General features: G+C 44.0%; 1 protein-coding gene across 1 annotated transcript in view; it reads left to right on the plus strand.

Annotated features, from left to right (window-relative positions):
- Positions 1-1109: 1109 nt before the first annotated feature.
- The window catches only part of PIAS1 (protein inhibitor of activated STAT 1), a 222524-nt gene continuing 197540 nt past the window's right edge, over positions 1110-26093 (plus strand). Inside the window, exon 1 of the mRNA XM_082383315.1 lies at positions 1110-4877. Coding sequence (XP_082239441.1) covers positions 4872-4877 — 6 coding nt within the window. The 5' untranslated portion in view covers positions 1110-4871. The remainder of the gene's footprint in view (positions 4878-26093) is intronic.

The raw sequence follows: 26093 nt of genomic DNA on the forward strand, positions 1-26093 counted from the left end.
AGGATTAATCTCCAAAATATACAAGCAGCTCATGCAGCTCAATATCAAAAAAACAAAAAACCCAATCCAAGAATGGGCAGAAGACCTAAATAGACATTTCTCCAAAGAAGATATACAGATTGCCAACAAACACATGAAAGGATGCTGAACATCACTAATCAGTAGAGAAATGCAAATCAAAACTACAATGTGGTATCACCTCACACTGGTCAGAATGGCCATCGTCAAAAAATCTACAAACAATAATGCTGGAGAGGGTGTGGAGAAAAGGGAACCCTCTTGCACTGTTGGTGGGAATGTAAATTGACAGCCACTATGGAGAACAGTATGGAGGTTCCTTAGAAAACTAAAAATAGAACTACCATATGACCCAGTAATCCCACTACTGGGCATATACCCTGAGAAAACCACAATTCAAAAAGAGTCATGTAGCACAATGTTCATTGCAGCACTAGTTACAATAGTCAGGACATGGAAGCAACCTAAGTGTCCATCGACAGATGAATGGATAAAGAAGATGTGGCCCCTATATACAATGGAATATTACTCAGCCATAAAAAGAAACGAAATTGAGTTATTTGTAGTGAGGTGGATGGACCTAGAGACTGTCATACAGAGTGAAGTAAATCAGAAAGAGAAAAACAAATATAGTATGCTAACACATATATATGGAATCTAAAAAAAAAAAAAAGAAGGTTCTGAGGAACCTAGGGGCAGGACAGGAAAAAAGACGCAGATGTAGAGAATGGACTTGAGGATATGGGGAGGGGGAAGGGTAAGCTGCGACAAAGTGAGAGAGTGGCATGGACATATATACACCACCAAATGTAAAATAGATAGCTAGTGGGAAGCAGCTGCATAGCACAGGGAGACCAGCTCTGCTTTGTTACCACCTAGAGGAGTGGAATAGGGAGGGTGGGAGGGAGACGCAAGAGGGAAGGGATATAGGGATATATGTATACGTATAGCTGATTCACTTTGTTATACAGCAGAAACTAACACAACAGTGTAAAGCAATTATACGCCAGTAAAATATATTTTTTAAAAAGTTAAAAAGAAAAAAAAAATCTGAGAGGCAGTCAGGAGGGCCTGACACACAGAGGGCTATGGAGATGGTTAACAGAACACAGTGTTCCTAAAGGCAAGATAGATGGGTGGCCAACGGTATATTACTTAATTTAGACAATCAAAAGAAATCAAGGATGGATGATCAGGGGGCTGAAGGCAGCCACTCCCAGTAAAATGTCATGAGTCCTTAACCCGTTTCTGGACCTGAGCCATTGACTATAGGACATGCAACATCATGGCAAATGTATTCAGTAGTATTCCCACCAAGTCCTTTCCAAAAAGAATCCATGACCATTTACTTGTGTAACTGAGCATGAGAAAGGAATAGCAAAGACGTGGAAGAATTTTTGACCACAGGGTCTGAATTGGCATTGGTATCTGGTGACCCAAAGTGCCATCATGCCCCCCATTAGAGTGAGGGGGCCAGGGAATAATGGAGCCCTGGCCTTGCTCCAGCTCACATTGAGTTCATAGGTCCACTGTGGTTATATATCTGTTCCTGGGTGTGTATTGGAATATATATACTTGGTAGAATCCCAACATTGGTTCCTTGGCCTATGGAATAAGAGCTGGTACAGTAAGGAAGGCCAGTTGAAGTCTCTAAAATGCTCCCTCTCCCTGGCCAAGATGGTAAATCAAATACAAGACTGTATCCCAGGGGGAATGGCAGGAATTAGTGCCACCCTCAACGATGAAAGAATGTAGGGATGGTGGTCTCTGTCATATTCCCATTTAACTCACCCTTCAGGCCCCTACAAAAACTGGATAAAATGGCTGATGAGAGTAAACTACCACAAACCTAACCAAGCAGGAGCCCCAGTTGTTGCTGTTTTGCCAAGTAGGGTATCTTTGCTGGAGCAGATCAACACAGCCTCCAATACATGGTGCATGCCCATCGACCTGTTTATTGCTTTCTTTTCTATCCCTATCAGAAAGGAGAATCAAAGCAATACACATGGAGCAGAGGACAGGATACATTTGTGTCTTGCGTCAGGGCTATGTTAACTCCCCCACCTTCCATCATGATGGAGTCTGAAGGGACCTGGACCATCTGGACACTCCATAGAGCAGCACATTAATGCACCGTATCAATGACCTCACGTTAATGAGACCAAATAAGCAGGAACTGACAAGTATGATGCATTTAATCTAGAGAGGAGGATATAAATCCTACCGAGATTTAGGGTCCGACATATCAGTGAAGCGTATAGAGGTCGAGTGGCCTGGGGACATCCCCTCCAAAGTAGAGGATGTAAAGAACAAGTGGTGGGGACTTCCCTGGTGGTCCAGTGGTAAAGAATCCGCCTTCCAATACAGGGGATGCGGGTTCGATCCCTGGTCAGGGAGCTAAGATCCCACATGCTGCGGGGCAACTAAGCCTGCACACCACAACTATTGAGCCTGCGTGCCTCAACTAGAGAGCCTGTGCGCTGCAAACTACAGAGCCCGTGCACTCTGGAGCCTGAGCGCCACAAGTAGAGAGAGAAAACCCGCACACCACACCTAGAGAGAAGCCCGAGTGCCGCAACGAAGAGACCGTGCACCGTAAGAAAAAGATCCCATGTGCCTCAACAAAGATCCAGTGTGCCGCAACTAAGACCCGATGCAGCCAAAAAATAAAAGGAAAATAAATAAATTAAATAAATATTAAATTAAAAAAAAAAAACAAATGGTGGAACACTGCCTGCACAGGTGAGTCTGAGCTTCTACGTAGCTGTATCACAGGTAAGTTGAGAGGATATGACATAGGGCACTAGAGGTGTCTGCTCTATCCCATTTTACAGATGAGGCAACTAAGTATCAGAAAGGTTAAATAAACTGACCGTTAACACAGAGCTGGCAATTGGTGGGTTTGGATTAAAATCTACATCTGTCTGACTTCAAAGCCTGTCTTCTCTAATACCTGTGTTGCATAGCTAAGGAGCCTGGGAACAGAGAAAATAAGTGGCCTCTTGCTGCATTTTGGGTTCCCTGGGAAGCAGGCTCTGTGGCGGAGTGACGTGCAGGGAGCTGATTGGGAAGTGCTCTCAGGATTGGCACCCCACAGGGAGTGAAGAAGGCAGGACTGGGCAGAGAGAGAGGTTGGGCTGTGATGCATCACGTAGGCCTTGGACAGTCCCACAGGTTGCTCTGGAGCTGGGGTGGCTCTTCAGGGTTGTCCCTGCCGCCAAGAGGGGGCCGAGCCTTTGTACTCCTGTATAGAGGCAGTCCTTGGGCTTGAGACAGGTGGTCCTTTTCAGCCAAGGGCAATTCCCCCACGGGACTCAGCTGAGAGCCATCGATTTTCAGCACTACCAGCTTCTGGGGGAAGCACGGTTTCAGCCCCGCAGAGGAGCTCTGGGTGATTCACCACAATATCCACCACTTCTCTCCAGCCCACAGCTAGTGGCTGAGCAAGAACTTACACATAGGTTCTCTGTCTCCAAACCTAACGAGGTTAGCCTTGTTTTTCCAGCTCCATCACGTGCTCCCCTATCTCAGCGTGCATGAGCAAGACCACAGGCTCCAGCTGGGGATTGTTGAGTGGCAAGAAAGGAATCTCCATCTGAGGAGAGACAAGAAATTTCATTCACTCAAAAATATTTACTGAGCGCTTACTATATTCCAAGCTCTAAGTGTGGGAGAAATGAGAAGGAAGTAAACAGAGGGCTTCCCTGGTGGCACAATGGTTAAGAATCCACCTGCCAATGCAGAGGGCGTGATCCCTGGTCCGGGAAGATCCCATATGCCGCGGAGCAACTAAGCCCGTGCGCCTCGACTACTGAGCCTGCGCTCTAGAGCCCGTGAGCCACAACTACTGAAGCCCGCACGCCTAGAACCCATGCTCTGCAACAAGAGAAGCCACTGCAATAAGAAGCCCACGCACCGCAACAAAGAGTAGCCCCCGCTGCAAGCAACTAGAGAAAGCCCGCGTGCAGCAACGAAGACCCAACGCAGCCAAAAATAAATAAATTTATTAAAAAAAAAAAAAAGAATTCCTCATGGAAAAAAATGTCTTATTAAAAAAAAAAGAAAGAAAGTAAACAGAGCTCCTGCCCTGTAGAGCTTCCTTTCTACAGAGGAGGACAACGGGGAAGTAAGCCCTGGTCCTCCAGGACTCCAAGCAGATTTGCCTACTTGAGAGGACGAGGAGCAAAATAGGTCTCTTGTTTTTTCATAAGATGCCTGCAGGAAAATAACGTCCAATTTCTCATCTGATTATCTGCCACTTCGAGTGAGTAAGGAAAGGTGGTAACGGTTGCTACCTCTGGGAGGAAGTAAGACGGGTGGAATGGGGGAGTACAGGGGACTTTAATTTTCTCTCTCTCTCCCTCTCTCCCCCGACCCCCGCCTCCCCTTCTTTTCACCGCCTCCCTATCGCCCGGGTGCCCGGGTGCAGCATATGTCTGAGGCAGCCCTGCTTTCCCCTCTGCTCTGTTTCAGCTGGAACAGCACTTGGAGTTCCCCTACTCTGTCCCCTCTGTCCCTTCACTCTAGGGACTCCTCTTGGGGTCCACTGAGAAGGGGGAAGCAGGTACTTGGAGATTCCTTAAAATGGGGCTCATGTTTGGGGAGTTTGGGGGAATGAAAGAGTCATTCTACAGACTTTAATTTTTTCCTCTACATAGCTCTGCGCTACTTGAATGTTTTATAATGCGTGCTGTGTGTATTGCAATGTCTAGTGTTGCTGTTGTGAGTTTCTTTGCTTGCTTATATCTCTTTTTGGGGCATTGCAGGAAGAAGACTCCGGCTGACAAACCAAGCCTGGCTCCAGACTTCTCAGAGTGACGACCTCTAGACTAGCACCTACCTTCGGCCAAATTATGAAGGTAGTTGGGCTGCGTACAGGAGCCCAGGCCTCTCTGTCTATGTTCTCCCTTTGTGGGCATGTCCCCTTTCCTGTCTCCCTGACACCCATTCCCTTAAATGATTCTGATTGTGGGTTATCCCACTGAGGACAAGGTTGTCTCCAGATGGGCTTCCTCTCCCCTGGGGGCTTTACACTTTATGCTGGACCTTCTTGCTTGGGGTGAAAGGCTCTGTGTCCTGAGAAAGGAACACTCAGCAGCAGCTGGTGATACTGGTGATCTGGTGATGGCAGGCTCTCCCTAGAGGGGACCTGTGAGTCCCTTGGGGAGAGCCAGGCTGGCTTTGGAGACAAGTTGTAGGATCCATTGTGGATAACTTTCATTTGTTTGTTTGTTTGTTTGTTTGAAGTGTAGTTGATTTACAATATTGTGTTAGTTTCAGGTGTACAGCATAGTAATTCAGTAGTTTTGCAGATTATATTCCATTACAGGTTATTACAAGAGAATGGGTATAATTCCCTGTGCTATACAGTAAATCCTTTTTGCTTAGCTATTTCATATATAGTAGTTTGTTAATCCCATACCCCTAATTTGTCCCTCCCCCCTTCCCTCTCCCTGTTGGTAAGCACAAGTTTGTTTTCTGTATGAATCTGTTTCTGTTTTGTACATAGATTCATTTGTATTCTTTCTTAGATTGCACATATGAGTGATGTCATTTAGTATTTGTCTTTCTCTGTCTGACTTCACTAAGCACAATATTGTTGTGGATAGCTGTGAACTGCTTCTGCCCAGCATTCAATGCCCACCTTTCTGGTGATAGCACCACAATTTTGCCTTAGTAATTGACCTGTCTTTCATTTGATACAGTTTTGGTGAGACTGGCCATCAAGGGACCCCATCGTCCCTGGCCAGGGGATGGGCCATGCCACCCAAGTTAGGCCAATCAGATACTCTCTCCTAGGAAAAGAGAGCAGATGATACAAAAACAGAAAATATTTGGGGCCAATTCATGCTAGTTCTGGTGACTACCCACTGGTGTCTGCTTCCCAGATTCCTGGAACTGCCCTCCTGCCTATCCTCCTGGCTTCAGCTTTTCCTTGAGTTCTCTGTTGCCTCACATCTTCCAATAAAATTCTTTCTGGGTAAGTTAACCCCAGTCAATTTCTGTTGCTTACCACCTAAGACCCCAGGTAATACGGCACCCATGCCACCTAGGTCTTTCAAGCCCCATTTCCTCCGCTGACAATGGTTCAGGCTTCTCAGTTTGTGTGCATATGTGTGGTCCTGCTGCGTTTTATTTATGCTGTGGATGGGGTGTGGGCAGTGGCTGAGCAGGCCAGGTCGAGTATTAGGAGCTAAGGGAGATGGTGGGGTTAGCTGGATTCATATCTTAGGTCCTGAGCCACACTGTCAAATTGGGATTGCACGGCCATGGAAGGGGGCCTGTGGCAGATACAGGCAGAGCATGAATCCACAGGCTGAACACACTGTGTCTCCTCGAAGTGACAGTTTGAAGATTTTATGGGGGTAGGGAGACATGGTTGTCGTTTTTTGGTTTGGGGTTTTTTTGTTTTTTTGTTTTAAAATTAAGTACATATATATTTTGGCATAGAATAGAAGAATCTGCAGGAATTTTTGTGCGAACACAAGTGTATTCTAAGAAATTTCCTACGGGCAGAGAGCCAGTTCCATATGCATATCTAAACCTCTTGGCAGTATACATTCTTTTCTGCAGCTATAAATGGTTCTTTGGTGGAAATTTCGAGAAACACAGCCCAATGGTGTTGGGAGCTTTGATTAAACTACACAGACTGTTCTAATCCAGGTCCCCTCCTCTGTCTACCTTCAGATTCCTTTTCGGGTTAAGCTAGAAGTAGGAGGCTCGCAGAGTCTTGCTGTCCCTGACATCTTTCCCAGGCCCTAATTACTGCTACCTTGTTAAAAATGGGCAAACTTGTTAAAAAGTATTCAGAGGAAAGAGAGCCCCTTCTTCCATGGGTAAATGCAGAAAGCTTAAAATCAGTGTGGTGGGTCTTATGATGGAGAAGGAAATCAGTAAAGGAGCCCCAAATATCTCTCTTGTTGTGTCTAAGATGCTACATATATGGATTCCTAGTCTGTTCTGGGCATTTCCCACATTTAATCATTACATCCATAAGGCAAAAACAGTGTTATTCCCATGGTATAGATGAAGATACTGGGGTCAGTGAGGCTGGGTAAATAACCCAAGGCCACATAGCTAATCAGGCCATTTTTCTTAAATATCGTTCTTGTTCATCTCCCCTTTTGAAATTGTATTCATTAAATCCACAAAACTTCAGCCCAAATGAGTTTATTGTCTGCTGCCTTCCTCCTAAGGGGGGGGGGCTTCTCCTTCCCCAGAGGACCCTGGCCACCTGGGGCTGGGGCTGCTGGAAAGAGGCCCAGAGAGGAGGAGGGGTCTTGAAGACAATTTGCCCCCATAACCCTGTACTGTAGCGGGAGAGACTGTGGGCTTTGAGAACAAACAGAGCTGGATCTGAGCCTCCACACTCCTACTCATCATATAGACAAGAGGGATGGGGCAGGGAGCAGAGAAACCCACCACCACCAGTACCCCACAGGCCACGGCTGGGTTCAAAACCAACTCTGTTGCTAGTGTCTTTACAAAGAGGAACAGCGGCTGCTACATCGCCCACGACATCTGATCAAGGGTCCTACAGAATGTTACCAGTTACAGAGAAGCTGATGGCACAGTGGCTGTGCCTGGGTGCCACAGCCTGGCCCTGGCCAAACCTACCCTCATGACCTCATCCTGACCCGAACTGTCTACCCTGCGGGTGCTCCTGCCTTTCCCCTGACACTGCTGGCCAGGGATCCAGGACCAGCACAGGGTGGGACCTCAGGACACCCTGCCTTGACCCCTGGGCTAGAGTCTGAGGTGGTGACTGCTCCTTGCCGAGGTCCCTTTGGTGGCAAGATTGTTGTCTCCTGCCCCCAGCTTCCCCGGGACGTCCTGTGCAACAGGGACTGATAACACTGCTCAGGGCCCCGGGGCAGACGTCCCTTGTAGCCAGGCCCTGAACGCTCTGACCCGAGCATGGGATTCTGGCAGCTGGGGGATCCATGATCATGGTACCCTCTACACAGAAGAGCAAGAGTCTGCTACTTTATTGCCAAGTTAAAAAAAAAACTTTAAACTTCTTTTCCATTATATATTTCTTTTAAGGGAAAAAATTCCATTGTGCATTGTAACACTGACCACTTTTATGCCGTCCAGTGTCCCACGGGGACAGTTCAGGCCCTTGAGGAACCACTAGAGTTTCTGCTGCTGGAGGGCAGGGGCCTGTCCTAGAGGCACGGATGCTCTGCCTGGAAAGGCCTTAGGGATGGTCTAGTTCAGCCCAGAAAGGGGAGAGAGCTTGTTCAAAGGCCTGAGCTGATGAAACGCCCCGCAGGGGGAGGAACCGCGTCTGTTTCTCACTGCTGCATGTGCGCCCCCAGCCCAAGGCCTTGCCCATAGTTGGCTCTCAAAAAATGTATGATGAAGGAAGGAACAAACAGACCAAAGATCAAGCGGACCTGGAGGTTGTTCTCCTGTTTTGCAGTTAGGCGGTCTTGCACAAAGGAAGTTTGCCCAGTGAATGGATTTGTCGGGTGGGTATGTGGAGAGGATGCTCTGCCCTCCCAGCTAGTTGGAAAGCTTGGAGGAGGTTGATCTCCCTAAAGCAGACCCTGAGACAAGTTTGGTGGCAATTACTTATTTAGGAGATGATCCCAGGAAATCAAGGTGAGGGAGTGATGACGTGGGACAGGGAAAGTAGAAAAGTCACCGCTTTATTAAGAGGTATTTTTTTTTAATTTATTTATTTTATTTATTTATTTTTGGCTGCATTGGGTCTTCGTTGCTGCGCGCGGGCTTTCTCTTTGTTGTGGTCCGCGGGCTTCTCATTGTGGTGGCTTCTCTTGTTGCAGAGCACGGGCTCTAGGCACGTGGGCTTCAGTAGTTGTGGCTCACAGGATCTAGAGTGCAGGCTCAGTAGTTGTGGCGCACGGGCTATAGTTGCTCCGCGGCATGTGGGATCTTCCCGGACCAGGTCTCGAACCCGTGTCCCCTGCATTGGCAGGCGGATTCTTAACCACTGCGCCACTAGGGAAGCCCTATTAAGAGGTATTGATGAGCAGGTTATTCCTCTGGGCAACTGGGGCTCAGTCCTCTAAGGGGCTAGGAAGCTGTTATCTATCAACAACTGTTCCTCACTGGGTGAGGTTTAAATCTTGGGCCATTGATTTTCTACACCTTTGGCCTTCCTTGTGCTCCTGCTGCTAGAGAGGGCCCTTCGGCAGAGAGAAGCAGGCTTTGACATGGAAAGCCTGTGAATGCAGGGACTGTCCACCACATCTGTAGGTGACCTCCAGCGTGGGCCGTGGGGATCCAGGTGGGGCACTGACAGCATCTGCTGGAGGGACATCTACGCTGTCATCCCTACTCCCTCACTGCCAGCCCAGGCTGTCTGCAGGTGCAGCAGGCTCAGAAGGCAGCAAAACCGTCTGTTGGGCACAGCCTGAGTCTGTGACTCTGGCCTCCTCCCAGCCAGACAACCGTCTCCCTACAAACAGTTCCAGAATACCCCGTTGAGTTGATGGTCCCAGCTGCTCTGAGGGGCTGGTGGGAGATGAAGATAAAGCACTCCCTTCTCTTATGTTGCTGTGAGTCTTCAAGGGGGTAAGGAAGTCAGGCACCAAGTGGGGAGCACAGTCTGGGGGTGTACTGTCAGTTAGCCTGGGTCTCACTGTCCCTAACTCGCTGGGTGGCCCTGACAAATCTTGTTCACTCATCCGGAGTCTCATATAGGCTCATATAGCCCCTCTAGGTTAGAGGCAGGTATTTTCAACCCTATATTTGAGTTGAAACTGAGGTCTAGAGAAGGCGAGTGACTTTCTTAAGATCACAAAGCTAGAAGTGCCAGCACAGGGTCCTTATTTTGCTCTCCCTTATTTACCACGAACTCTCTCCCAGGGCCAGTCTTTTGTGAATTATGGTAAAGAAGATGGAGAGAAGAAGACATGTTGAGTGACATGGTGACACTCGACGGGAATAACCCATTACCTTTAAAGAGGCTTTTTTGAACCTTAGTGGAAACAGTCATTTCTCCATTCATTCATTCCTTCGTACATGGAACAAAACTGGGGGAGGCATCGAACATGTGCTAGGCATGATGAAAGGGGCGGGGGGGGGGGGATAAAGAGAGTGGTCGGCCGTGACCCTTGCCCTTGAGAATTCAATGCATTTTTAGGAAGATAGACATTGAGACATAACCATATTAGAAAAGTCATTTATTTATTTAAAAGTCGCTTTAATTTGTGAAAGTTGTTCGGTCTTCTGATCGCCCTTATGGAAGAAAACAAATACCCGGAACAAGACCTCTTAAGGAGGCGGTGGGCACACATGGGGTGGGGCTGGGGGGTTTGAGCACAAACTTCAGCAACTCGCAACTGTGTTGCGAGTCCTGTGCGCATGCGTATGCAGGGTGTGTGTGGGGTGTGGCTGAGCGCATTCTCGGAGCTCAGAACCCCTCCCACCGCATTCCCCACCGCGTCTCCCCAGTCACAGGAACTTTGTAATCACATCCAGCCTGGGACTTAAGCAAACACAGCATTCCACCACCCTCTGCAACCTCTTTGTTTGATCTTCCCCCTGGAGACACAGGTCATGAGGAAGAGAAGGGGGAAGGGGGCAAACTGCAGGGAGCATGTGGGGAGCTTCCTCCAAATCTTCTTTTAATTCAGGAACTGAAAACAAGATGCCGTTTCCCAAGACCTCCTGAGCTAGCACTACCTTACATTGATGGAGCTCGGTCACAGAAACCCAGAGCAGGGGCCACCTAGGAGGTCACTAGTCCAACCCACTTGGTTTACAGAGCCCAGAAAGGGGCAGTAACTTCTTTGATGTCACACAGCAGAAAGAAGCTTTGCTGAAGGTAGCCGCCCGTAGAGCATGATCTCAGAAGCCCCATGATTTCAGAGACTTCCACTTCAGGGGCCTCGCCAGCAGTTACTGCTGACGCCTCAGCTGCCTTCTTTCGGCACCCAGCCTTCTAGTGCATCATCAGAGATCAGCCTAACAGGCAAATGCAGTGGGGGAGGGAGCGTGGTAATGGAAACTCATTTATGCTAGGGTGTAGATGACTGATAGGCATGGATGACTGATATCATGGTTTTTGACACCTAGAGGTTTAGGTGGGCGGGGTGGGAGGCAGAGGAGAGAAGCTTAGAAGAGCACTGCAAAGATCCTGCAAAGGCAAGAGGTGACAGGCTCAGTCTAGAGGGAGGAAGGCACAGAGCTAGGAGGCTTAAGGCACCAAAGAGAAACTTAATACCTGCTTTGAAAGTCCTGGGTCCTGTGCCTGATTTTCTCTTTCCTCTGGGAAGGAAGCTGGGAGCTTTCTAAAGTGTCAAATCACTCTTCGAGTCTAATCCTGTTGCCTTCTAGAGAGAATGTGTTTTAGATTTATTTTCAAACTGCATGTAAAGATATCAGCAGGGTCATTCATTTAAGCTACCTGGGTCTGGTGGATGCCTCAGCAGTAAGGCACCGTGACATTTCCTTCCTCCAGCCCTGTGGGAAATGAGGTATTTCTCAGGGTGAGGTTTTGTTGTGTCTTGTTTTGTTTTTTAATAATTTAAGCTCCCTGCTTTATGTATCTAATCTCTTCATATTTTCAATATGAAATTAGGTCCAAGGGGCATTTTACATTCTCTGAGTGTGTTGTAATTGGTGTTTATCATTTACATTTAATCTTTTCTTTAGTGTTTTTAATTACTTAAGAAATACATACTCATTGTAAAGGATGTAAAAAAGAGTAAAGTATGTGAAGTACCAAGTAAACATCACTTTATCACTTTCTACTGCTAGAGATAGCCACGGTTAGCACTTCGGTATGTATCCTTTTTTGTTTGTTTGTTTTTTGCCTCTTTATTTTTAAACAAAAAAGGGATCATAGGCTACATCAGCAGTTCTCAAAGGGTGGTCTTATGAATTCCGGAAGGTCCCTGAGACCATTTCAGAGGGTTCACAAGGCCAAAGCTATTTTTATAATTATGCTGAGGCATTATTTGCTTTCTTCACAGTATTGACATTTGCACTGATGTTACAAAAAGCGAAAGTGGGTAAAACTGCTGGTGCCTTGGATCAAGGTGGTGGCACCAAACTGTCTTAGTGGTCATTGTATCCTTCATCAGCACACTCTCAGAATAACAGAAGTGCCAGTTTCCTTAAGAATGCCCTTGATGAAGCTGTAAAGATGATTTATTTTATTAAATTTCAACCCTGGAGTACTTGTCTTTTTAAGATTCTGTATAATGAGATGAAAAGAACACATCAAACACTTCAGATGCATTCCAAGGTACAGTGATGGAGCAGTACTTGTGCCATTGTTTGACTTGCAAACTGAATTCTATTGTGTTTTTTTTTTTCATGGAGAAATATTTTTACTTGAAGTAATGACTAACAGGCAAACTATTAGGTGGGTCAGAATTGGGCATTTTTCAGACATTTTCTCAAAAATTAATAAGCCTGTCACTTCAAGGAAAACTGACAGTGTTTATTACTAATGATGGAATTCAAACTTTCAAGCAAAAATTAGGATTTTTTTTAACAGAAAAGGGATTATAAGCTACACAGCAGTTCTCAAAGGGCGCTCTATGACTTATATTTGTCATTGTGAGCTGACAGCTTGCCAACACTTAAAGACTTTAGTGATGAGATTGGTGGTGATATTAAAAAATGTGATTTTTGATATTGTTAATAAAATGTGTCAATATACAAAGCATCTATATAACTCAGTGAACCAATATTTTTTTAAATGACCAATTATGATGTTACAAAGTCATACATGGGTAAAAGAATCATTCAGGTTCAAAGTGGAAGATAGACCAATGGATTTTATTTTTTTTTAAGATTTTTTTTTTTGATGTGGACCATTTTTAAAGTCTTTATTGAATTTGTTACAATACTGCTTCTGTTTTATGTTTTGGTTTTTTTTTTTGGCCGCAAGGCATGTGGGATCTTAGCTCCCCAACCAGGGATGGAACCCACACCCCCTGCAGTGGAAGGCAAAGTCTTACCACTGGACTGCCAGGGAAGTCCCAGACTGGTGGATTTTAAAGTAACAGAGTAAGAAATGTTCATTAATATGGTTTCAGAATCCACATTGCAACTAACCTTTGAGTAACCACCACTTGTTGAATTTTGGTAAACTCTCCAAGAAGAATAGCCAAAATGATCTGAAAAGGCTATTAAATTATCCTCACTTTTCTGACTACATATAAGTATGAGGCTGGATTTTTTTCCTGTACTTAAACCAAAACACCATATCACAACAGATTGAATGCAGAAGCAGATACGAGAATCCAGCTGTCTTCTATTAAGCCAGAGATTAAATACACTTGCAGAAATGTGAGGCAATGCCAGCCTTCTCACTGAATTGTGTTTTGACATAGTTCATTTTTATAAAAAGGATGTAACTTATGTAAACTTGTAATGAGTTCATTGTTGTTACTTTAAATAAATTAAGAAGTATATATTTTAAATGTCTTAGTTTAAATTTCTAATATGGTAAATACCAATAGACATAACCTACATAAAAAAAGCTCTTTGGGATCCTAATTAATTGATAAGAGTATAAAGGAGTCCTGAGACCAAAAAATTTGAGAACTGCTGCTCTATGTATTGTTTCATACATGATCATCATCACATGTCAGTAAACATAGGTCTAGAGCACCCTTTTTCACTATTGCATGTTTTCTTTTTTATAAATTTATTTATTTATTTATGGCTGTGTTGGGTCTTCGTTGCTGCTCGCGGGCTTTCTCTAGTTGCAGCGAGCAGGGGCTACTCTTCATTGCGGTGCATGGGCTTTTCATTGTGGTGGCTTCTCTTGTTGCAGAGCACGGGCTCTAGGCATGCGGGCTTCAGTAGTAGTTGTGGCACGCAGGCTCAGTAGTTGTGGCTCTCAGGCTCTAGAGCACCGGCTCAGTAGTTGTGGCACACGGGCTTAGCTGCTCCGCGGCATGTGGGATCTTCCCGGACCAGGGCTCGAACACGTGTCCCCTGCATTGGCAGGTGGATTCTTAACCACTGTACCACCACGGAAGTCCTATTGCATGCTTTCTTGTAATTTAGTTAACCACTCCCCGATTGATGCACATTTAGATTGGTTATAATTTTTCATTATTATTTACAATGAACAATGAATGTCCTTTGTACTATATCTTATGCACTTTTGCCAGTATTTTAGTAAGACAAACTCCTAGAAGGACTGTTGAATCAAATACCATGTACATTTAGGAAATTAATAGACACTTCTAAATTACATTCTTAAAAGATTGCATCATTTTAAACTTCTTTCAAAATGTGCAAGAGCACCCACTTTCTTATGTTCTTAAATCAAGTATTTTATGTTTATTCTTTCCCTTCTTGTTTGACCATTTTGCCTCAGAAAGGATTAGAGAGGGCTTACAATGAAAGTCAGAAAGAAGGATAAGGGACTTCCCTGGTGGCGTAGTGGATAAGACTCTGTGCTCCCAATTCAGGGGGCCCAGGTTCGATCCCTGGTCAGGGAACTAGATCCCACATGCATGCGACAACTAGGAGTTCACGTGCCATAACTAAGGAGCTGGCAAGCCGCAACTAAGGAGCCCTGGAGCCACAAGTAAAGAGCCCATGTGCTGCAACTAAGGAGACTGCCTGCCGCAACTAAGACCCAGTGCAACCAAATAAATTAAAAAAACAAAAAACAAACAAACAAAAAAACAATAACTTTAAAAAAGAAAAAAAGAAGGATAAATTTTAAAAAGCCAGGTAAGGGGTAGGACTGTAGGGAGATGATACGCTAGAAATCTAGATAAATGGAAGATACTGTAACTAAGCATTACATTTTGCTCTGCCCTACCAGGGAACTAAGGTAAAAAGAAACATGGTGATTTATATATCTTGCCTTATCGGATAGCAGGAAGTCAATGAGAACCCAAAGAGAGAAAGATCTATTCCTAACATTCATATGCTGAGTATATCCTCACATGAATTTTTTTTCTTAATTATCTTTACATTTTTATTTTGGTTTATTCTATTTTATTGAGTAGACAATACATCTGTATGGTTAAAAAAATCTAATTAATATAAAAAGATACACACTTATTGTATATGTATAACTGATTCACTTTGTTATAAAGCAGAAGCTAACACACCATTGTAAGGCAATTATACTTCAATAAAGATGTTAAAAAAAAAAAAAAAAAAAAGATACACACTAAGCAGTCTTTCATTCCATCCCCATCCATCCTATTCCCCTTGTCCAAGAGGTAACCTTTTTCATTTGTCCTTTCACTGGGTTTGTGCAAATTCATGCAAATATGTTTTTTACTTCTCTCCCTTTTATTCACAAAAAGTAATATCCTCTATACATTGGTCTACACTTCCTGAATCTTGTTTTTCACTTCACAATCTATCTTGGAGATCATATGATACCAATGTATTGAGGAGCAGGGTCCATTAAGATAGCCTACTGGCCACATATGGTTATTTAAAATAAAATTAATAAAATTAAATTTTAATACCTTGGCTGAACTAGCCCCATTTCAAGTGTTAAGTAGCTACATGTGGCTAGAGGCTACCGTATTGGACAGAGTAGAATATTTTCATCATAGCAAGACAGAGTAGAACACTTTCATCATAGTAGAGTAGAATACTTCCATCAATACAGCTAATGTATTCAACTGTGTGGTTGTAACATAGTGCTACCAGTCCCATATTGCTGGACATTTGGGTTTTTTGCACTATTTTTAGTGTTGTAAACAGTGCCCTATTATCACATGAATTTTTTTTTAGTTTTTAAAAAATTTTTATTTTATATTATAGTTGATTGACAATGTTGTGTTACTTTCAGATGTACAGCAAAGTGATTTAGTTATAAAATCACATGAATTTTTTTCTGAAGTTGTTTTTAAAAAATTTTTATGTACAAAGAGCTAGCGTTGTTTATTCACTGGATAGGTGTCTTGGATGATCCAGTCAAGGAAAATCACTTAGCCTGACTTGATGAAGACTGTATCCTCTGTGTACTGACAGAAACACTGGGGGCCCATATTGAGGCCATGTTTCCAAATCAGACCGTGTTGTTTTGAGCAGACACAGCAAGAGTGAGAACCCTGGCTGAATTTTCCCAGGTGGCTCTAGTAACGCTGCTAGTGACCCAGCTTGCTTTCAGGGCTGCAAGGAGGCAAAAGGCACATGAATTTTTATAGAAGGGGCTCTGCAATAGCAAAAGGCATGGCAAGATAAGGACATCGCTCAAGGCGGTGATTTCTCTGCAGGGTGGAACCTCTATGTTCATGGGTCTATCCAGTCCTTAGCTTTGCAGGTCTGGAAATGCTCAGGCCCAAGTCACATTAGCAACACTCATAAGACACTGCTGGGCATCCAACATTAGCAATTAAATGATATTAAGTGGAGGTGATTCTTTAGATTTACTGAAATCCTCATGCCTACTGCCTAGGACACTACCTTGCCAGAAGGCATCTCCCACCCAGGGCAAATGGATAATCCTGTCAGATATTTCATCCAGACATGATCCATTCCTGTCCCCAAACCAAGTATGCCTCTCCTTTTATCAGATAACTTGTGTCCACTGGGTTCACAATTCTCTCCACAGTATTACCCCTCTGGGCCATCTTTTCATAGATGCCTTGGGAATTGCCCTCTTCTATTAACCTGCTCTTTCTTCAGATAGAGCACAGTATACTTGGGAGATTTCACCATGCTTGGTGATGGTCAAGTTTCAGTGTAGTTTAAAGTCTTCCCTAAGTTCTTCAATCATGTAACCACATTATCTTTGATGTTGTTATTGTGATATGTGGTTGTTTTAGAATATGTTCACAAAGTCTTTCCTAATCTCATTAAGAGATGGCATTTAATCCCTGCCATGTACCTGCTCTCCCCCGACAAGAGTGGGTTGGGCTTTGTGACTTGCTTCTAATGAGTAGCATATGGTGGAAGTGATGATAGTGTATATCTTGTGAGACTAGGTCATAAAAGGCACTGTGGTTCCTCCCTGCTTTGCTCTCTTGGATCACTCACTTTGGGAGAAGCCAACTGCCATGTCCCAAGGACACTCTAGCAGTCCTGTGGAGAGGTCCACGTGGTGAAGAACTGAGGCCTCCTGCCAAAAGCCAACACTCACTTGCAAGGCCAGTGAATGAGCTGCATAGGAAATGAATCCTTCAGCCCAAATCAAGCCTTCAGAGGAAGGCAGCCCTGGCCAACCTCTTGACAATCTCATGACAGACCCTGAGCTAGAACCACCCAGCCAAGCTGCTCCTGACCCACAGAGACTGTGAAATAATAAATGTTTGTTATTTTTTATTACTAAGTTTTGAGGTAATTTGTTAGCAGCGACAGATAACTAATATACCCTAGATGACTGAGATCATTGCTTTTTGTTTTAATTCTTATGAGTTTCCTTCTCAGAAGGTAATCTCAACTGCTGTCCTACCAGTGGCACTGAAGAGCACAGTAGCCTGTGAACCATCCTTCCCTTACCTGTAAAAAGCAAACTGGTGTGAAGGGCGTAAAGCAGGGGCTCATATGGAAGGTGTTATTAATATTGTTGTCCTTAATGGCAGAAGCACTGGACGTCTTCTATTTGCCCCTCTATATCCACCCCTCATCTTTTTCCACTCTATTCTGTGCCCTAGGAGACTGACCTCTGTGGACTATATCTCTTGCACTCAGGCTTCCAGTAGGGTTTGGCAAATGGGAAATACTGGAGATAGGAGGGCCAGAGGAAAGTGAGGAGAGAGATATATTTCCTTGGTTTCCTCTCTGCGAGGTCACCGTGGTTTGGCTTTGTGCCTCTAGCTAGGGCTACAGCTCCTGTCAGGGGACCCTCTCCATACATATCCCCTGTCCTGGTCCTGGTCACCACTTCCTATGCTCTCTCCCCTCTAAGCCTAGGGATGGTAACTGCTCCCCGTGGGTGCTAGCCCCAGGGTGCTGCACTGTCCCGTGGTAGTTTCCCTAAACTCTGCCCTTAAACTTTTGTAAATAGTCCCTTTATAAACTCTCCTCAAATCACACAGATCCCCTGCAGGGATCCTGACTGACACATAAAGCTTAGAAATGATGTAGAAGTGTTAGTTATGGCTGTTTTTAATAATAATCCTGGATTTTTTTTAAAAAATGGTATAATGTGAAAGATTGCTATGAGTCCAAATAGATATAAGAGGGAGTTTAGAAATATCTCAAGAAATGGTTGTTCAGAATATCCCAAGGTGAGTGCTCTGGCAAATGTGTGTATTCTGCCTGGTGTCTGCACTAAGATTCCGCAAGGTGCCCTACAGATGACTGTTGTCAGTGGAATGAAGGGGTGATGACACATCAATAATCACAAACTTAAGTTGTTCTTAACCACTGAGTAGAGAGAGTCTTTAGAACCCAGCTTAGCAATTCCACGGTTCAAGTATTATTCTGCATCTCAAGTATTCTTCAGTGCTGTAAAATAGGGGTAGACTGGCATCACAGAAGGAGGCAAGGCTTGTCGCGACACTGCATGGCCCCATTTGGTAGCTTCTTGAGTTCTTATATGTCAATTATACTTTTTTATATTATACTTTATGGCCTATTTCCTCACTGTAGGCCTTAAGAAACCATATCTTATTCCTTAGAAAGTGATAAATGTTGAAATGCTAACAAATGGTGGTTAATGAATAATATTTGACTATGATTGTAAATGCTTTCTCATCTTCCGTTTCCCCTCTTTAACATTCTAATCTACTATAAACTGGGTAGCCAGATGTCACACCTTGTTGCAGTGGGCATGATGCTGGAAGGAGTGATTATTGGAAAGCAGCTTATTTTACTCTTGAGGCCTTAATGCCCATATGGAGCTCCTTTGGAGGAAAGCTGGCCACGTGACCCTGCCACCATGGAGCAGGGGTGGGCAACAAACCCAAGAAGAGTTGGCCGTAGATTGACCAGCTGCCAATGAGACAACCCCAAAAGGACAGTAGTAGCTAGAACCAGTCGGACCCTGTCTTTTGGAGAGTTTGAGTATGAGTCTCAAGAGGGCATCCCATGCGAAGGAGGCCTGGAAGGAGGCAGAAGTCAGTGGTGCAGAGAGAAGGCAGTGAGCAGAAGCCCCAGGGCTGTAGGGGCCATAACTGCAGAGGCAGAGAGTAACTGTGTTGCCTAATTCTGCAGCCAGAGTCACGGGCAATGGATGCCAGGGACCATTAGGCAATGCTCCAGCCATCAGCGCTGCAGTGATCTCAGATGACCCTACACCATGTCCTGTTTATCTCCAGGGCTGTTTTCATGAGAGGTAGTTGGTACAGGGTAGGTGCTCCCGCGTATGTGGTGATCTGAGCTGTTTTTGTCTGTTCATTTAGGAAGGTGAACAGTGGAGAGGTAAGGAACTCAGACTCACTCTAACCAAAGTACCATTACTTTCTTGATTTTTTTTTTCTTAATTTAAGCATTTGATCTATGGAGCCTGGAATGTCTATTATAATTTACTCAAGAAGAGACATACTTTTGAGCTGAGGTCCTATTTTCCAATTTCTTTTTCTTTCACTTCGAGTCTGGCAGGAGGTTTTTATATTACCTCCCAGGTGTGGGGACCAGCCACTATGTAGTGCTTGTAAAGAATGAAATGAGTTGGAAAAAAGTTAAACGAAATTCCTTTCCAAGATGCCGTTGGCTTTAAAATTCCTACTCAGAGTATCAGCTAGCGTGACTTTTAGACGCTCCATTCAAGGTCATGAAATTCTTCTCCCTCCTCCTCTCTGCTTTCTCAACCTTTCAGCTCTACCAACTGCCACTCCACTTCTTTCACTGCCTTCTCTGACTGTCTTGGCTCCTCCACCCTTGCCTTTCTCTGTGTTCTCTGACACAATGTAATACTTGCCAACACCAGACAATGATTACACGGTGTTGATAGATAAGGAGCCCAAGGTGCTGGCATGAGGGACAGAGCAGGGCTCAGTGAGGACATTCGTTGCCAGCTGTCACCCAGGAGTGGATGGAGAACATAGCAATAGGTCCAGGAAAGCCAGAAAAGAAAGGCTTGCTAAACAACCCAAAAAGAGGTCCAGATGCCATAAAGGAAAAATAAACACATTTGACTACATAAAATACTAAAAATTTCTGAATAACAAAAGATACTATAAATAAAGTCAGAAGGCAAAGTACAGAATGGAAGAAAAATATTTGCAACACATGTAAAAGACAAAAGCTAAATGTCTTTCCTATACAAAGAGTGCTGTACAGTTTAATAAGAAACATGGAAAAGGCCCAATAGAAAAGTGGGTTTGGGTTTGAACTGGCAATTCATAGAGGAGAAAATGCAAACCTCCAGAAGACATAAAATGATGCTTGATCAGAGAATTGCAACCTGAAACAATGAGACGCTATTTTTTGCCCATCAGATTGGAAAAAAACTAAAAAGACAGATAATACCCAGTAAGGAATGGCTGCACTCATACATTGTTCATGATACATTAAGTGAAAGAAGCAAGTTAAAACGTTAGTTAGATAGACTGCGTGATTCAATTTCCATCTTTTAAAAAAGCCTGGAGAGAGAGGGAGTGACCAATAAGTAGGTCCAGTTAAACTTGAAGAAAAAAATAAAGAAAGAGACACAGCAAATTATTAATCTGGGAAGTAGAAAGTGGGGTCTTGTGAGGTCTTTGTACAGTTCTTTCTTTTTAAGCATAAAAGATAGCTTGTGGGTGGTTTTTGTTTTATGTGTTTTCACTAATTTTCAACCAAATTATAAAATGTGATATCAATGATAGAATGTGATATTGCAAGGATGCTTGTGATAACTGATTGATCTGTGACGCGTCTATCTTGCTTTAGGAACTGTACTAGGATATTTTCACATGTTAGTTTCTTTTATCCTTACAAAGCCAAGGTGTGGTCAACATAGGTGATACCCAGGTTGTCATAAGGACTAGATTTAAAGACTTCAATGTGATTAACGCTCTTTAAAGGACATGAATAGTCCTTAAAAACTGGGTCTCAATGTATACCTCCCCAGCTGAGATGAAGTCCCCCTCCTTTTGGCTTTTGATGTCCCAGCTTCAGAGAATTGCCATACTCCCAGGAGACCCAGTGAGGGTGAGTGAGGGTAGGGGTTTGAAGTCCCAAACACTAGAAGGCAGTTTTACCTCCCACCCACTTGATCGTGGATTAAGCAATACCAAACAGCTTGTCCACTGGCCACATTTTCAACAATACTTCCGACTCTTGCCTCTTCTTTTACTGGATAAGTCCCCAGCTGGGAAATCTCCAGATGCCCCCCTTCCACAAAGCTGGCAGCCCTTGCCCAGGCCTTGGCAATGACTCCAGACCTCCGGTGAGTCTAAGTTTGTATATAGGGGAGGGGGTACTAGTCTTCCATGCTGGGGTGGAGGGAGGAGGAGTCTGGGTTGGGCCAAAGCTACCAGGAGAAATTGAACCCAGGGAAGCCAGTGACATCTGAGAAGGCAGGGGCTAAGGGGAGCGGGAAAGCTAGTAGTTTTGAAATGAGTCTGCATGGGTCATCTAAAAGGCAGGGGAAGGTGGGGACTTCTGGAACCACAACACAAACCTGGGGAATAAGGTAGCCTGGAAAATACAAAATACTATGAAAGAGACAGCCAAACACCTGAGACAGGCCCTTGGTTTTTGCTTAAATGATCCTAGTGTGTATTTATGTGTATGGGGGGAGGGGGTGGGGGTCTTCCAAGTTCTATTGACTTGATTCAAGTATCAGGGCACCTGTCCCACCCTTTGAATCTCCCCACCTCCCAGCTGAGGATTATTCCCTCCTCCTGGCCTCCAGTCTCCAATGCAAGCCACCGTCCTAGCTTTGCTGGGGGATGGGCAAATTACCTGAGTTCATTCAGTCAGTCCTGCCCACCAAGTCAGATCTGCTTTCCTAGGGCAGACAGCCCTCCTCAGCTCAGCTCAGGGACCTTTGGGAAGCCCCTGGGTGTTACCAGATCATGGTCTTCAAATTTCTTTTACTGCAACCCTCAGCAAGAAATACACGTTATATCACAACCCATTACCTATGTGCTCGCTAGCATGTGCGTGCGTGCACACACACACACACACACACACACACAAACTGAAACAGAAGCTTCAACAAACAATACTGAATATTTACCGTAATTACCTACGCTGCACTCTGTTTTCCATTCTATTCTTTTGTTTTTCATGTTTTGAAATGTTTGTAACTACTCACAACCCACTCAGCTGATTTCAGTACCAATGGGTTAAGACCAGTGGTTTGAAATACACTCAAGACAACCAAAGTATGCAGACATTTTGGAGAGGAAACCTCAGTTTGCCACAGCCATGTGTACTACAGGAGAAACAAGGATGAAGGGCAAGTTGGGGCCCAAGGTCATCTCTTGGACCCTCCTCACAGAGAGATCCTCAGTCACCATAGGATTGACTGTATTGAGTTATACGATGAAAGGGACCCCTGTGATTCTAGAATAAAAATAAGATTAATTATTGAGGGCTTTCTATATGCCAGGTATTGTTCTAAGCTCTTTACTGCAATTAATGCATTGAATCCCCATGATACCACCACACCATACACAGTATTATTAACCCCTGGTGAACAGACGATTTGAGAACTTAACTCCAGGAAATAGCTAGTAAGTATGGATGTGGGAATCAAAGCCAGGCAGACTGGGTCCAGAGCTCCCAACTCCTAAGCGCCACACCTACCTCCTCCCTACCCCAGACATTCTCGGGTCCTTCGCTATAGTTCATTTTGTCATCTTTCAGAGAATGCCACCCAGTGCTGAGCTCGGCAGGCTCTGGCCAGAATTCCACAGGGAACACGGACTAGAGCTGGAGCTCCGGCCTGGTCACCAGTCCAGGACCCTTTAATTCTGGTGGCCTCAGCTGAGCAGTCCTTCAACACAGATTTACTATGCACCTCAAACTCAGGAGATCAGGGCTAGAAGGCATCTCAAAGTCTATTCAGTTGCTCAGGGCTTTTCATATGAGGTGAAATGGTCATGGACACCCCCTGTCCCAGGACCTCCACTTTTATCTGTTTCAGATATGGAGTTTCTGCATAAGCTCATACTTGAACAAAATAGTTTTGCGGTTAAAAGAAGTTTGCTTGTTTGTTTATGGAGAGGTGAGCAAAAATTTTAAGGAGTTCTCTTTCTTTTGGAAAAAAATTCATTGAACATTTTATTATTGTGGTAAAATACACATAATGTAGAATTTACCATTAGCAGCAGTTAGAACCTTCACAATGTTGTACAATATTCACCACTATCTAGTCCCAGGACATTTTCATCACCCCAGCAGGAGACCTCATACCTATGAAGTAATCACTCTCCATTAACCTCTCTCCCTAGCCCGTGGCAACCACTAATCTACTTTCTGCATCTATAGATTTGCCTATTCTGGATATTTCATATAAATGAAATCATACAATGCATGGGCTTTTGTGCCTGGCTTCTTTCACATACCACAATGTTTTCAAGGTTCATCCATGATGTAGCATGTATCAGTACTTCATTCCTTTTTTTTTTTTTAACTTATTTATTTATTTATTTATTTTTGGCTGCATTAGGTCTTCGTTGCTGTGCGCGAGCATTCTCTAAGTGCAGAGAGCCGGGGCTACTCTTCATTGCGGTGCATGAGCTTCTCATTGTGGTGGCTTCTCTTGTTGCGGAGCACGGGCTCTAGGTGCGTGGGCTTCAGTAGTTGTGGCATGAGGGCTCAGTAGTTGTGGCACATGGGCTCAGTAGTTGTGGCTCACGGGCTGTAGAGTGCAGGCTCAGTAGTTTTGGCACACAGGCTTCGTTGCTCCGTGCCATGTGGGATCTTCCTGGACCAAAGCTCGAACCCATGTCCCCTGCATTGGCAGGCGGATTCTTAACCTTAACACAGGACACTTAACCCAGTGTCCCTGTGCCAGCAGGGAAGCCCTTCATTCCTTTGTATGACTGAATAATATTCCATTGTATGTATATACCACATTTTGTTTATCCATTTATCAGTTGAGGGACATTTGAATTGTTTTCACTTTTTGTCTATTATGAATAATACTGCTATGATCAGTTTTGTACAAGTCTTTGTTTGAGCACCTGTTTTCAATTCTTTTGGGCATATACCCAGGAAAGGAATATCTGGGTCATATGTTTAAGTTACTAAGGAACTGCCAAAGTGTTTTCTATAGTGCCTGTACCATTTTGCATTCGTACCAGCAATGTGTGAGTGTTTTGATTTTCTTACATCCTTGCCAATACTTGTTATAGCTGTTCTGGTGGGTGTGAAATGGTATCTTATTGTGGTTTTGATTTGCATTTCCCTAGTGACTAATGATACTGAGCATCTTTTCATATACTTATTGGGCATTGAATATTTTCTTTGGAGAAATATCTATTCAAGCCCTTTGCCCATTTTGCAATCCAGTTGTCTTTTGTTGATGAGTTGTAGGAGCTTTTAATATATTCTGATAAGGGAATAAGTCTCTTGTCAGATATATGATTTGCAAATTTTTTGTCTCATTCTGTTGGTTGTTATTGCACTGTCTTGATAGTGTCTTTTGATGCACAATAGTTTTTAATGTTGATAAAGTCCAATTCATCCATTTTTTTTCTTTTATTCCTTGTGTTTTGGGCCAAAAATTGCCAAATCTGAGGTCATGGAGATTTCCCCCTATGTGTTCTCCTAAGAGTTTTATGGTTTTAGATCTTACATTTAAGTCTTTGATTCATTTTGAGTTAATTTTTAAATATGGGGTGAGGTAGGATTCAAACTTCATTTTTTTGCATGGAAGTATTCAGTTTCCCCACCACAATTTGTTGAAGAGACTCTTTCCCCATTGAATGGTCATCACACCCTTCAAAAATCAATTGACTATAGATGTATAGGTTTATTCCTGGACTCTCAATTCTATTCCATTGATCTGTATTTCTATTCTTACACCAGTTCCACACTGTTTTGATTAGTGTAGCTTCACAGTGAGTTTTGAAATCAGGAAGAATGAGTCCCCCAACTTAATTCTTTTTCTAGATTGTTTTGGCTATTTGAAGTCCCTTGTAATTCCATATGAATTTTAGGATCATCTTGTCCATTTCTGCAAAAAGGCCTTTCAGATTTTGATAGAGATGGCATTGAATCTGTAGATCGCTTTGCACAGTACTACCATTTTAACAATATTAAGTCTTTGAATCCATGAACCCAGAATGTCTTTCCGTTTATTTAGATCTTCCTTATTTTCTTTCAGCAATATTTTCAATGTAAGTCTTGCATCTCCTTGGTTAAATTTATTCCTAAGTATTTTATTACTTTTGAAAAATTAATGGACTTTGGGGGGACATTTAGTTTTACAGAAAAAATGAGCCGAAAGTAAGATGAGTTCTGATAGACCCTCATATTTTATTCTTTTTGATTCTATTATAAATGGAATTGTTTTCTTCATTTCCTTTTCTGGTTGTTAATTGTTAGTGTATAGAAATACAACTGATTTTTCCATATTGGTCTTGTACCCTGCAACTTTGCTGAATTTGTTTATTAGCTCTAGTTGCTATTGATATGTGACCCTTGCTCTAGTCCACACACCTTCTTTCATCCCCATTTAATTGTTGAAGAAACCAAGTAGCTGGGACTCGCCCACGGTTCTATTGCCTCTCATGGCCCGACGTCCACCACCCAGCTTAGCACTCCAGCTCACCCCCTGAATTGAACCTGGAATTTTTCAGTGTAATATGCAGACACAAATTCCAGCGAGTTCCCTCTACAAAGCCCCCATCCATCCCTTCCAACTCCCCAGTCTCTGCCTCCTGTTTGCCTCCGTTTAACTATTATCATGAGCCTAGCTGGATTCCCACCCTGACCCTGGCCCTCAGCTCTGGCCACTTGGTAGCGGAGATAACTCTCAAAACATGAAACCCCAGGACACTTCACCCCCAACTTCCTACCTGCAGCAGAGAACCGCTGGTGGCATCCACCACCTCTGTCCACCCCCTCCCCACCCCCCAAACCCCCCTACCCCCAGCCGATGGCAGCCCTGGTCTCCAGTGAGAGAGCCCTGGCCTTAGGCCTCCCAGAGCTCTGCACTCACTGCAGTGGCAAAGTCAGACCCTTTGCTTGCAGCACGCCTTCCAGGAAAACAGGCAAATTCGCATGCAAGCCAAAATTATTTTAGGGCTTAGGGGCCCCCCGCTTGGAATCTG

Source organism: Balaenoptera borealis (assembly GCF_965194805.1).
Source record: "Balaenoptera borealis genome assembly, chromosome: 3".
Lineage (NCBI taxonomy): Eukaryota > Metazoa > Chordata > Mammalia > Artiodactyla > Balaenopteridae > Balaenoptera > Balaenoptera borealis.